The 14684-nt window shown below is 42.9% G+C and overlaps 2 protein-coding genes across 2 annotated transcripts; one reads left to right on the forward strand and one right to left on the reverse strand.

Annotated features, from left to right (window-relative positions):
- Window positions 1-575: 575 nt before the first annotated feature.
- Window positions 576-3176, forward strand: O0I10_012034 (uncharacterized protein; the record flags this gene model as incomplete). Its single annotated transcript, XM_058491983.1, has 8 exons — window positions 576-662; window positions 725-977; window positions 1039-1252; window positions 1310-1480; window positions 1553-1582; window positions 1655-1786; window positions 1843-2560; window positions 2637-3176. The coding sequence occupies 8 exons, from the start codon at window positions 576-578 to the stop codon at window positions 3174-3176; spliced, it is 2145 nt and encodes a 714-aa protein (XP_058337277.1).
- Window positions 3177-10230: 7054 nt separating this feature from the next.
- O0I10_012035 (uncharacterized protein) lies at window positions 10231-14548 on the reverse strand (the record flags this gene model as incomplete). Its single annotated transcript, XM_058491984.1, has 22 exons — window positions 10231-10652; window positions 10709-10797; window positions 10854-10930; window positions 10987-11028; window positions 11088-11267; window positions 11325-11403; window positions 11459-11592; window positions 11653-11783; window positions 11830-11986; window positions 12046-12113; window positions 12174-12317; window positions 12378-12478; window positions 12533-12647; window positions 12710-12741; window positions 12810-12856; window positions 12915-13060; window positions 13122-13168; window positions 13233-13470; window positions 13549-13644; window positions 13736-13895; window positions 13961-14413; window positions 14477-14548. 22 exons carry the CDS (start codon window positions 14546-14548, stop codon window positions 10231-10233), a joined length of 3030 nt encoding a protein of 1009 aa, XP_058337278.1.
- Between the last annotated feature and the right edge of the window lie 136 nt (window positions 14549-14684).

Below are 14684 nucleotides of genomic sequence, written 5' to 3' on the forward strand. Positions count from 1 at the left end.
GTTATTTAAAGGTCACCATGGCAACGACCCAAAGGATGGCGTATATCCTGGAGACGAAGGCTCTTTATTTTTCTGTCGTGATTACCAAGCTGCTACGTACGTGCAATACTAGATGCGCCGAATCTTACGTTGGACACCACACCACACCTTACTACCGGCAGCAGCTCAAATAACTTTCATGGTAACATCCACTCTTCCAGAAACACGTCTACGAACGAGCATCCTCATTGTTGGGTATGTTTCCTCTGTGCGGGATATGGTGCCGCTTCAAAGCAAAACGCACGAGGCCCAATTCACTTGTTGGTTGTTGACGAGAGTAAAGAGGAAACATTGTAGCATTCAATCAAATAGCAAGTATCATTTTCATGTTACGAGCGATGCAGTAATACGCTTCTTTAATGCGTTGATGAATTGAACATAGTCTTCTAACTAGGCGTGCTGTCTCATATTTAAGTTGCCCGGGATGATTAGACTGCAACGGATGAATTATTAACTCCCATTCTTTCCCATCGCAAATGAAGGTATGTGTAACGTCCTCCAAGTTTGTGGGGTTGATTACCTATTCTTCGATAGCAATGCTGGACAATGCTGAATTCACTTCCAATGCAGGCAAGAAACGCGTGAGAGCAACACAGGCTTGCGAGCCTTGTAGGAAAAAGAAGGTATTTGACAGAGTACTCCTTTGGCAGTGGATCGCCCTAATCGCCACCTACATTCGGTTTAGATGAAATGCGACGGCACGAAGCCCATTTGCTTACACTGTCAAGAAGCTTCGATCGCGTGCGAATATTCTGAAAGTCGTAAACGAGGACCAAGGAAAGGCTATGTGCAAGTACTTGAGCAACGAATAGCCCAACTCGAACGTCGCCTGTCAAACGAGGAAGATTATGTCAGCAACAGCAACAACTCTGCTCTTCATCCACTATCCTCCTCATCCTCATCCTCATCATCTTCTATACACAACAAGACCGTTGATGGTATATAAAGACTATTTATACGATGGAAGTCCTTTTTGATTGACAACTTTCTATGATGTAGTACCACCTCTTTCTAACAAAGGAGGCCGTAACCCTCTTGGTGATGACAAGGACTTTTACCCTCCAATCAATATCGTGATCCACCTCGTCGACTTGTTCTTCAAGCATTTGAATTCGGTGTTCCCGCTCGTGCACAGGAAGACATTGAAACGTTCGATTCAAGATGGCACTGTATCTCGACCACTATTATGGGCTATTATGGCTATTGGCGCAAGGTATTCTATGCATAGTGGGCGAGCAGTAATGGAAGGTATTTAACTTGGTGTATCCAGGTTTTCGGATCATCCACTGTTGAAGGTCGATCCTCCTTATTGGGCCGGGGAACGGTTTGCAGCCAAGGCCTCATCGCTCGTTGATATCACTATGCTTGAACCAACTATACCGAATCTGCAGTTTTGGGGTATCATGGCATGTTTGGAATATGGTCGTGGATGTGGTGCGAGGTAGGACAACAAACCCATTGTTATTCAGTTTACACCATATGAAACAGAATAGTAGTAACCATAGTGATGTAGAGCATGGATGTATGGAGGCCTTGCGGTTAGGTAAGAGACACAAGCAATCATCATATACAAAGGAGGAAATCAGCCAATTAACAAAATGTCGTACTTGGAAAGGATGTGTCATGAGCTTGGATTGAACAAAGAAGAGACTTTAAGTAAGCCGATCAAGAGGAATGATGGAACAATCGACGCAGCTGCTATGGCTCTTAGGAGGCGTATTTTCTGGAGCTGCTTTGCATTGGACAAGTAGGTGTCCACGTTTTTTTGTCATACTTGTATTGATACCATGTATGCTTTAATAGATTTGCGAGTGCTGGTACAGGAAGGCCGCAATACTTTGGTGTTTCTGATTATGATGCAACCTTGCCTACTGTCGAAGAGAGCGTCTTGCTACTTGATCATTATCAATGCACGTCAATCAACGATACACAAGTGACCGACGATTCTTTGATGGACATTACTCGGCATTATTTGGAATTGGTCATGCTCTTTGGACAAGTCAACAGGTTCATAACACATATCAAGAGTGATGCATCATGCGAGAATGTCATATGGCCACCACCTGCTGCCGAGTTTTCAATGCTTGATGTTTGCTTACAAAAATGGAAAGCGGATCTTCCTGAGCGATTTCAATTCAACACAATGAACGTCAACAAGCACAAAGAAAATGCCAGCTTGAATTATTTGACAATGTGGCTATCTCCTCATGCGATTTGGTGTACAACAATGCTGATGATGCATCGTGGAAGCTTGGCTCACAATGAAGTTCGGCCTAATGACGCTCCTACACACGTATATCAAGCACTCCAGGCAAGCATCAGCACGTGCAAGTCTTGCATCGACGAAGCTATGGTTTTATTTGGATTGTTGCGGGAGCTATGCGGAAGAAATGTTTGGCCATACATGGGATATAGTGCTTATATATGCGCTACAGTCTTGATGACATCCACGTTTTCTCATGATTCGGAATCCTATGCAAAAAGCAGACACGGCTTGGAGGTGCTTTATGATATGATCGAGGTACGCCATCTTGAACGCTGTTCACTACACAAAAAAGTATACTAAGAAATTGGCATTTTGTATTATGGCTTGCTAGAATCTTCGACCGTATTGGCCCATGTGCGAACGATTGGCGCTCACTACCAAGGATCTTTTGTTGACACACACAAAGCTATATAGCAAGCACCATATTATACAGCCCAGGGATGCAGAAGACCATGACGACTATCCCGCTACAACAACATCAGCTGAATCATCGACGAATGAAGTAACTGGGCTCCAGGAAGATAGCACCATTCAAAGTAATCCTGCAACAATTGAGGATATTCAGCAGCACCTACAATCAGAGCTTGAGGCGGATTTTGGATTCTCATTACCACAACAACAATCAGCATTGCCTCTGCTTCAGGAGACACTAAATCACAGCAACGGTGATATCGATTTCAACAGCTTTGATTTCTTGTACGACAGCGCCCTTTTTGGTCAGATCATGCTAGACAACAACAATACTACTAGACCGACAACAACTACTCCATCAAGCAACGAAATACTCTCATCCATGATGATTTCGCAACATGAACCTTTCCTCTCCAATATCATACAGCATGATGCACCCGACATAAACCATACACCATAGCCACCCTTAACCTGCATGCGTCATTACATAGCTCATCTTCATCATATCCCATCCAATAAACAACTATGTTTCATATACTATTGTCGATTAGTGGTGATTATACATAGCCAGGTTATTGATCGATATGTATGTTGGGCATCATCGCTCTCGAATTTATTATCTTTGCAATACAAACATTCGACAATTAGCACTGCCTTTCGTCTATGGGCATGAGAACTAGACTCCTTATTAGTGAATGTAATGATAATGTGAAAGAAGAACAAAAGGAACTTGACATGACGTTGTAAGTGATCCAATCTCGCTTTCCCTTCAAATTCCTATTCCTCTTTCAATACAGCGACCAACCAAGTGATCCACATCTTGCCCATATGAGCTGAGATGATACCCCAGGTGTTACGATGAATCCAATCTTCATTCAATGAAAAGTGGAATAGCTCATGGTAATGTGTATGCCTATAAAGTAATACTATGATAAAGGAACAGCATTGCAATTGAATAAGATATGGATGAATAGCATAAAGGTAATAAGGGTAATTGTGTCGTTGTATCCTTGGTTGCTGCTGTCATAAACATCCTTCATCCATGGTTGCAAAATAATAGCTGTTGCGTGCATTGACTCGAGTATTCCAATGTCATCCATGGCTGTGAAACACCGTTTGTTTGTCAATTCAATCCAATCCCACCCCATCCATCATCATCCTCGGCCGTATCCATGTGATATGATCCATCCTTCATGACGACGACGAGGAAAGTAACCAAAACGACATTGCAGGATCACCTATCATTGCACTTGATTCCATCCATCCATCCATCATAACCATTGCAAGAGCCTCTGTTACAGCTGTTGATATGTTTCCTTTTCCATCATCCTACTGTTGATCGATCTCTTTCTTGATCATCTTCTATTGTAGTTCAACGAGGTGAAGATTGCTTGTATTGCGGCGTACTTGCTTGCTGATATGGCATAAGCAGTTGGAATTCGTATGCGCCAAAGCAAGTTGCTGCATGTAAATAAAGCTGCTTCTATACAATGGCAATCTGATGTTCACGTAAAAAAAGGCTGCAAGATGGGGTTTTGCAAGTAACTTGAAGCAATGGAGCGAAGACCTTCCTAATAGCAGCTGGTGGCCACAGCTGACGTTGTCCTTTGCATGATATTGATGTGATATTGATTGTAATAAAAATAACCATGTCAGCAAGCCATAACAGTGTTCGTTCACTATACACAATCGCTAATTGATGAAGAAGGTACCATGTTCTTTTACGGTTGGTAGGGGGAGGTCTCATGTTGGTTGTACAAATTTAGGAGTCTATGTAGCTGCATAAACTAATCGATGCGCACAGATATAATAGACGCCAATCGCCATGACTGTAAGGCATGAGAACTTTGTCGAGGACTAATTGTCGTTATCGGTTCAAGTGTAAAGGATATTGTTAAGGCACACACTGTAACAAGCGGGGCGGCGTGGAGTGCACAAATCAGGAACAATGAAAGGAACCACCTTCTCCTACTCCCGCTTCACAACGATGCAAGGTAAGACCAACTCCATTTACACTCTCCACAACACTAACTGATGTCATTGCCTTCAATGCACACTGTCAATGGGTGAACAGGTGGTCAATGGTGACACATTCAGTTACAACAAGTACGTGCGCGATCTACCCATGACACAAGCTTCCAATTCCAATACAACATGTAAGTTCAATCGCTGCAATTCCTTTTATTGTTCAAGTCGAACATTGTGGTACTAAAGTACGCGTCTATGTTGGTGTTCTCTCGTTTGTACAAGGTCCAATGAGGCGTTGCGTCCATTCCTTCCAGAGTTGTTCACAATGAGGTTCTCAACACGTCTTTGCATTGCCTCTTTTGGGTATGCTGACAACAATAGCGTGTGGATTGGTTTTACTTGTTATCTCACATTGCGTTTATGGTAGGTTGAACATGTTGGATGATGGTACCTTTGGCAGCAACAAGTTACGGATCTCAAAGCAAGAATGCTGTATGGTTGGCTCAATGGTATGCATGGTATTGGATCTACAAAGCAAAACCTGTGAATTAACGGGACTTACAGTGAAACAGCAGCAAGACAATATGGATGACATGGAGATACGGCTTTATTTGAGGCAATGATGCTATTGAGGAATACCACAAGGTAAAGTGTCCATTATGGAATTTGTCCCCTCAAGTGTGCTTATGAAAGAAATATTAGGTCAGGCTCTGGTTGGGCGATTATTTTGATCAATCAGCACGTCGAGGATGTCATTGTATAGTACTGTGCTCTCCTGGGGAATTTTGGCCCGGAAACAGTGTGACTCAAGATGCGATGGCAAGGCCAATTTGAAAAGGCATCCGCTGTGCACACGGCCTCCATCCAAGTACGGCTATTGATTTCCTTGCCTACAGAGAGAAGGTGGATCTCTTATGATGCCAATTTCAGGATCCAATGAGAGTATGGTACATATGGTGGCATACCTTGGCGCTGCAGGTTGATTATTGTATTGCCTTCGGATGGTGTATTTGGTTGCAATTCCTTGTGATCACCATGGTTCAGGGCGTCGTGTGCCTTCCTTACCGAGTTTTCCACAATGAGAGTTCTCAAGACGTCTTCACATTGCCTCTTTTGGGTATGCTGACAACAAAAGCGTGTGGATTGGGTTTGCTTCTTATCTCACATTGCGTTTATGGTAAGTGAACATGTTGGATGATGGTACCTCTGGCAGCAACAGGATATGGATCTCAAAGCAAGAATGCTGTATGGTTGGCTCAATGGTATGCGTGGTATTGGATCTACAAAGCAAAACCTGTTAATTAACGAGCCTTACAGTGAAACAGCAGCAAGACAATATGGATGACACGGAGATACGATTTTATTTGAGGCAATGATGCTATTGAGAAATACCACAAGGTAAGATGTTCATTATGATGGGATTGGTTGGATTCAAGTGGACTTACCAAACACCATACAGTGGCAGATCCTCTTTCGGCAATACTATTATTATCAAGGCTGCACGTCAAGGACGTCATTGTACTACACTTTCCTGTGGAGCTCTACATGTTGTGCCCGGGGACAGTGCGACTCGTGTTGCGCCCTCAGGGGTTTAAAAATGCATCCTCTGTTCGCACGGCTCCATCGTTTTACGGCTATTGATCTCCTTGCCTTTAGAGAGAAGATGGTATCTCTATTGATGCACTTCATCGCGTCGATCCACAGGAGAGTGCTGGTACTTTGATGTTTCTTTGACTGTGCGCTTTTATTATTACTTTACATCCTGATGGCCTATTTGGTTCCCAAGTCTGCGGGTGATGATTGCGTGATTCAGGTATGTAGGACTCTCATGCTTTTTGGAGACCTTTGCTGAAACGCCTACCATTATTTAGAGGGACCGTTGCAGAGAGCTACTTGTCTTTTGGTGCTTTGGAGTTTACAAGATCACAGCTATGATTGCTAAGTATTGTTGGATGAGTTTGGACAATCGTTTACCATGCAACTTTTATACGTAGGTGAATCATGTCAGCAATCGGGAAAAGTGCGTTTATCTCTTTGTGTCGTCAAATCTTTATTTCATTTCTGGTGGTTGGTTACCAAGGAACGGACGATGTCTCTGGAGAATGTCAGCCAATGAACGTCTTTTATGAGTGGATTGTATCAGCAACTAGCAACAGCATCCATATCGTTGGTTCCACATCAAGCTTTATCCCATCATCTGGTTCTCTCGTTATTGGCAATTCGGTGGGCATCCTGAAATGAAGGTCTCTTATCGATTGATCACATCAGCAGCAAGGAACAACTTGTATATCTTTGATATCAGCAACCTTTCTATCTCTTGGTGGTTCTGGTTATTGGCGATTCCTTTGATGGATCTCTACAACTATACGTGTCTTATGGATGGATCATGTCATCAACAAGCAATGAGAACCCGCGTTGACATCTTTGGTGTTACCAAGGTCATTTATGCATCTCCTCAAGGCATTCATCGTCAAGCTGCATTCGATTTCCAATGAAAAACGATTGCCATTCACATCGCTCTTTAGCCATATGTACGTCACTCCGCAGCTAGGATCTGGTTTGGGCTTTTCGATGCACAATGCTTTCTCGATTTGCATGTGGTCTTGGGCAGCAAGGATTGTCTCGTTGTCTCTCTTTGTAAGGGCTCTTCGGCATCATGTAAGTATGCTCTCTTTGGTGGTATTAATATTACTCAATCTTCTCACTGCATATGCCCATAAAGTATCGTTCCATCGCTTTCAAGCCGAGTGCCACCGTAGCGGGCCTTATCAACAAGCGGGCGATTGCAAAGAATCGGCTGGATTTGGATATCAGCAGGATTTCGTGCACATGGCTATCATTGGTAAATAGAGGATGATCCGTTTTTTTGGCTTCAATCCCCACCAACATCCTCTTTTATTATAGTTTGCGGACTATCCAGCATTCTACCTGTCTTCTGGTTCTTTGGGATTTTCATGGATGAAGCTGTCATTGAATGTCGACATGTTTTCGTGCGTATGGCTATCATTGGTACAAAGTGGACGATCCGTGTTTTGGCTCCAATACCAATCAACCTCCTCTTTTATTATAGTATGTTGGCTATTCAGCAAGCTACTTGTCTTCTGGTGCATTGGGATTTCTATGGATGCAGCTGTCATTGGATGCCAACATGTTGACGTGCATATGGCAATCATTGGTAAATGATGATCCGTTTTTTGCTACAACCCCAACCGACCTCCCCTTTTATTATAGTATGTGGGCTATTCAGCAAGTTACTTATCTTCTGGAGCATTGGGATTTCTATGGGTGCAGCTGTCATTGGATGTCAACGTGTTTTCGTCCATATGGATATCATTGGTAAATGGTGATCCGTTCGTTTCTTCAACGCCTGCTAACCTCCTCTTTTATTATAGTACGTTGGCTATTCAGGAAGCTACCTGTCTTCTGGTCCTTTGGAATTATCATGGATCATGCTGTCATTGGTAAATAGTGATCCATTCTTTCTTTCAACGCCTACTAATCTGCTATATTATTTCAGCTATTCAGCGAGCTATTTGTCTTGTGCCCTTTGGATTCTTGATGGATGATGCTGCTGTCATTGGGTGTCGACAGGGTTTCATTCATATGGCTACCATTGGTAATTGCTGTTCCATTCGTTCTACAACACTTGCCAACCTCCGCTTTTATCTTAGCATGTGGGCTATTCATCAAGCTACTTGTCGTTTGGTCCTTTGGGATTTTCATACATGAAGCTGGCATTGGTAAATAATGATCCATTCTTTCTTTCAATGCCTACTAACACCCTCTTTCATGTGGGTTATTCAGCGAGCTACTTATCTTGTTCCCTTTGGATTCTTGATGGATGCAGCTATCATTGGATGCTGACAGGGTTTTATTCATATGGCTTTCATTGGTAAATAGTGGATGACCCGTTTTTTGGCTCCAATCCCAACCAACCCTCTCTTTTATTATAGTATGCGGGCTATTCAGCAAGTTACCTATCTTTTGGTCCTTTGGAATATTCATGGATGCAGCTATCATTGCTAAGTATCGTTCTATGGGTTCGGGAAACTGTTTACCGTGCATCTTGTATTGGTGAATCATGTCAGGGTCAAAGAGCAACGTCTACAGCATCCTTGAGTGTCAGCTTGCCTTATTACATCGTTCGATGATTTTCGTTACTGTACCCTCTATTGGACACTTCCTTTTCTTTGCATCTGCAGCGGCAAGGCAACAAGTTCTATACCTTTTGGTGTCGCCAAGCTTTATCTCGCCTTATTGTGGTCCTAGTTGTTGACAACCCTTTCAATGGATAACCTGCTACGCATGCCTGTTATCGGTGGATCACATCAGCTACAAGCAAGAAGCAGCAATCAGCAACAAAGCCCACATCTTTAGTGTCAATAACATTTACTTGATCCTCTGGTGGTTCTCGTTATTGGCCAATTGATTTCAAGAGTATTCTGCAGCGCATGTCGTATCTTATGGATGTATCACATCGGCAACAGGCAACAATGTTACGTGACTTTTTGGTGCTATCAAGGTTTATCCCTCGCTCAAGGCATTCGACATCAAGTACATATCGCGCCCTTCCTTTGAAGAAAAGATTACGTATCAACATTGGTCATTGTATCGATATCGTTGCATCAAGGAAATGTGTTTTGGTACTAGGTGGCGTCAAACTTCATTGATTCTCATATGACTGGCTAAGTATTGTTACCATTACCTCAAAGATAAATTAGTGATATGCATTTTATAGGCCCATCATTCCATCAAGCTTTACTTTCGCATGCTCTTTGGTGCCATCAAAGTCTCTCCTTACAATTGTCAGTGGCGAAGCCTATTGAATTGAAAGACGAAGGTCAACATTTGAGTTTGGGTGGGTGTCTCAGAAGCAAGCAAGCGATCTTTATCTTATAGTTGTGGTTGTCAAGGATACCGTTTCCGTGGTTTTGGAAATTAGCTACCTGCAAGTCGTCTATGATTCGGTGGATCTTCAAAGCAATGTTTTTTATCGGTGCCATGGCGGACCTCATTCCTCAAGTACACCAAGCATTTTGTCAGCGAGCGGATCAAGATTATGCGCTGTGTCCTACTTCGAAATCCACTTGGTGACAAGACACTGCTAAATCAAGTAAAGTTGTTTGGGATACAATTCTATGGTATGATGGCGGGTTCTTCAAAAGGAGTTTTTCGGTTCAATCCAGCAACTCACATCATGCATCTTAGATCATCTACATGTATACGTATACACGTTGACGATGTCGTATCACGGAGAACAGATTTGCCGCGTATGATCCAGACGTTTTGGTAGGTCAAGGTATTGAGGAGCGCATCTTGCAAACAGGGTTTCTTCTTATCTCTACAGGCCCTGTTAATGGAAACGTCTCGGATACTAGGCATATTCTTTGCAAGTGAAGAAAGTGATCCCTCATCAGATAATTCGGAATGCCACTCACCACACAAACATCAAAGAAGATCTTCACAACGACTTTTCCCGTATATAATGTAATGTAGGATATTCATTATAAAAGTCAATGTATTATTTGTATCCAACAGCATCCCTTTTAATTACTTGTATTCTCTGTTATTGAAATCTTTCTAAATTGCTCTAATAACTCGTACATTGTGCCTTGATGCTTGGTCGACTTTTTCAATTCCCTTCGAGCTTCAATTTCTTGTTTAGACATGGTGGTGGTATTGGGCATGGTTTGTTGGCTGGTAGAGACGCTGCTTTCGTTGCTATTGGTGATAATGGATTGCATCATTTCATTCGATGTCATTTTTTGGGCTGGTAGCTCAGATGACTGGAGATCAATCAGCGTCATGTACACCATGTGACGATGGGCATGCGATTTGCGTAACTTGAGTGATACACGCACATGATCGAAAAGACTAAAGACGATAGGCTTTGGAAGGGTGGCAGCTGTTACAGTGATGGCAGTCGGCATATCCACTTGAATGTCACAATTGGGCAAGTACTCCTCATCTACATAATAGGTTTGAGTCTCAATCATCGCATGCAATGAAATAAAAGGTACTTACCATGCTCGCTATTGCCTGATTGAAGGGATAGGGGCACTGTAGTCTTTCCATCTCTACCAACAAGGAACACCGGTCCTTTCAAACCAAACCTATAGGATACGCTTGTCAACACCATGCTTGCATAGTCAATGACTCTTCCATTTACCTGGGTATAAACACAAAAAATCCATTCGATCTGATCTCTGCAATGACACCGGTCTCTATTAATGGACCATTGGCAGTCTATAGAAAAATACACATTAGTGATGCTGATGATAGATATAAATGTCGCTACATACATTCTGCAAGACGTAAAGGCTTTGGAAAAGTTCGGTGGAATCCTAAAAAAGAGAACTGTTACGATTACATGAAGCCACACCTTTTGCCATTGCTGTCATACCCTTTGTGCGAATTTCGATTCTCTCGATTTCAAATTAAGGTTGTCGCATATCTCGGAGACCTTGTTATCCTGAGTCATGCTTGAGATCTTGGTTCCACAATCGGCAAGCGCCACTTCATCATTGACACACATCAAAAGTTGCCTATGGGCGACGACATCTGCATATCGTCGAATAGGAGACTTGAGGATAGCGATGAGTTAGCAGGTATACGTAGCTAGTTGATGGAATCTGCTTACTGTAAAATGGGTATAGAAGTCGAGAGCAAGGCCATAGTGGAAGTATTGGTCAACCGGATAATGTCCAGAGGATATGTACCTATCGACCATCAATTAGCCGCAATGTCATCAACATCGATTGCCATTGTACCCACCCTGCTTCATTCATAGCGATTGTTGCCATTGTTTTCATCAAACGAGCGATTTCAGGGTCGTCGTGGCATTTGTCTGCGATATGTTGCAAAGACCTTGAGAGTGCCAAATTGGATGAAAAATCAATTGAGAAGCCCTGTTCACGATACCTTCCTTGATTAGTGATTTTTGATCTCGGCTTCATGGTTTAACTTACCCTGCTTTCTGCAGCCTTGACCAACATATCAAATTGACCCGAGTTAGGAGGAGGATGTCGTCGAAGAATAGCAGCGTCCTTGAAGCCATCATAAACACGCTTGCCGACATAAGCATTGGCCATAATCATTGCTTCAGCAACAAGTCCATGGATCTCTTTGGTGTCTTTGGGAAGTGCTAAAGCGGTTAAGGATCAACAAAATGAAGAACAATGCGTGATGTTGTGAAATCAAATGAAAAAGGATATTGATATCGGTAATCTTGTGGTTCTCTGTAATCTTGAACTTCACCTCGCTGCTCTCAAGTTCTAGTGCACCCTTGGATAATCGGTTTTGCTATATAACATTCGAGGGAATGAGTTATCTTCAGACATTAAAAGCGTATTGAACCTTACTCTCATGGCCCGGAGAATCGTCGCCAATTTTTGAATCGATGGGCGAAGTTTGTTGCCTAGCTCACGGCCTACATGGATCACGTGTTACATGAATCCTCTCGTCATTCAACTAAGCGGTGGTAACCTACTGAGATTGGTGGCAACGGGCTCCCCGTCAAGAAGCTGTTGTGCTTGGTCATATTCCATTTCACAGCTGGAGCGGATGATAGACCTCCCAAACCAAGTATTTTTCACCTCAAAAGTCTTGCTATCCATCGTCCACAATACCGATACTAGGAGCATTTCAGTCAAAAAACAATGAAAATGGTAAACAATGTGAACATCCACCGTACCAGCATAACGATCCACATTTTCTCTCAATGAGCATACTCTTTCGCTGAGCACTGAAGGAAGCATGTCGAAGCGACGGTCAGCTAAGTATACGGTTGTACCTCTATTATCGGGATTGTTAGATGAGATACCATCAAAAGATCATGAAAATGATTACCTGGCCCTTGCTTCAAGATCCGTCAATGAATTCTCCTTTACGAAGTAGCTGACATCGGCAATATGGACACCAAGCTCAATAAGGCCATTCCCCAAATCACGAGCCGACAATGCATCTAAAACGAACGTGGTATGTAAGCCTACAGCTCGTCCAGCCAAATCACTCAGCCACACATACCATCAATATCCTGGCAATTGGGTGGATCGATACTACATTGAAGGTATGTATGATTAGCAACCAATCGCTAACTGCTGACGCGGAGCTCTAATGCATGTACCTGAATACTGTCAAGGATCGCAAATCTTTTCTTCTCGCAAGCTCTTTCTATATCCAGGGGGTATTTAATCACACATGAAAACGATACATTGGGTATACAAATTACCTCTTCAGGTTGCCATGGTCTACCTGGCTCATCCAATGGCATTTCTTTCAGCGATGCTTCACTAAAGCCTTGTGATGCTTGGGAAACCGATATACCATGCTCGACAAGAATAGCTGACACCTCCGTATCCAGTTGGTGAATAGGGCCTAAGTAATCAAGTATTGGTATTTGATTTCCTGATCAGCCATAACAACATTCTTTACATACCAAGGGAACGCACATAATGGCCATTGGGATATTGTGATGAAACGGGCCTAGAGCAATCACGTGTTTGAAAAAAGGAACCACCATGGATGAATGAAAAAGAAGCCTACTTACCAGCTGTCGATCCTCACCACAATGCGTTGATTCTGGATCATCTTGACATCATGATGCCGAATCCGAATTTTGGGAATTGCAGAGTCCAATGGAATAGCTAGATGGAAAGAACCACCTTCTGGAGTATCCTCTTGAATGGTTGCCACGTAAGAACGCCAATTGCGGTTCAAGATGCCAATCACACGACCGGTGGGTCTCATGCTTTGAGTATTGGTGGTGAGTCGCATTTCTTCGTATTCTATCAATCCATACAAGCATTAGCAGGGATGTAGATCTGATGAAGCTTGTGTACGTGTAACGTGAAAGGTTATATTACCATCTTCGGCACTGCCACCACCATAAGCAATCGTATTTGGGGCTGTTGTCCAATTGTTTTCAGATAGCAATTCCACGACCACCAGATCTCCATGAACTAAACAAAGGAAACGGTTTTAGTTGTCAACAAAAGAAAGGTATTAAATGAAAGATGCAAGGACATGCATACAAGTGCATGAATAAGTTACCTGCACGATTCACATTCTCTGGTCCAACAATGAGAATGTCTTTATCCAGTTGACTTCCACCATTCACATATCCAGAATCCTTGGTACCACGACATTTGAGTATTCCAGAAAAGTAACGAGAAGATTTGATGCCTGCTTCTAATTCTTCCATAGCTTTGTACTAATACAGAAAATCAAAATCACATGATGATATGGGGGGTGGAGATGTGGAAGATTAAGACTTACCTCTGTGTATCCAGACACGGCTGGTTCCGATTTGTTTTTGTTAGATGACATTTTGATGCGCTCAAGATCGTCCTCCAAAACAGCTTCGGCAAGAACATGGACCAAACTTTGAAGGAGTGAATGATCAGGCCAATATTGATCAATGTACTGTTTCATGGTGCGTACGGAGACAAGGTTGTGTGGTGATGATGATGATGATGATGATGAAGCCTCATAGTCGGATTGATGAAACACTTCCGATAACAGGACAATGGGCTTTCCGAGGTGCCGACTGTACCAGTTGGCCATGCTGCATAATGCCCGCCAATCACGTTTCGTAACCGTTTCACCTGGGAGCCGTGCAATTCGGGTCGCTGCAAAGATTTCATTGTAAAACACCACGCTGTTGTGTCTTGTGTCATTGATGATTTGACGCAATTTGCGATACGTCCGCAGCTTATCATGTTGTTGCAACTAGGATACAAAGATGATGAGTATGCGTACGCCATTAAATGTATATCAACTTATAGGTATTACCGAAGTCACGATGGTTTGGCTTAGGATGATTCCCGTGAACTCTTCATGCTCCAGGATCTCCAAATATCGCATCACAATCTAAAAGTGTAACAGCGTGAGATCATGGATAACTTGGGTGTACAAGGAGGTGCGTCGTCGGGGTGGGGGGGGGGTAAGAAGATGTATGCGACGTGTATGAAAGAGAAAGAGGCAACAAAGAACATACCGA

The sequence above is a fragment of the Lichtheimia ornata genome (genome assembly GCF_029851405.1).
Source record: "Lichtheimia ornata isolate CBS 291.66 chromosome Unknown scaffold00108, whole genome shotgun sequence".
NCBI lineage: Eukaryota > Fungi > Mucoromycota > Mucoromycetes > Mucorales > Lichtheimiaceae > Lichtheimia > Lichtheimia ornata.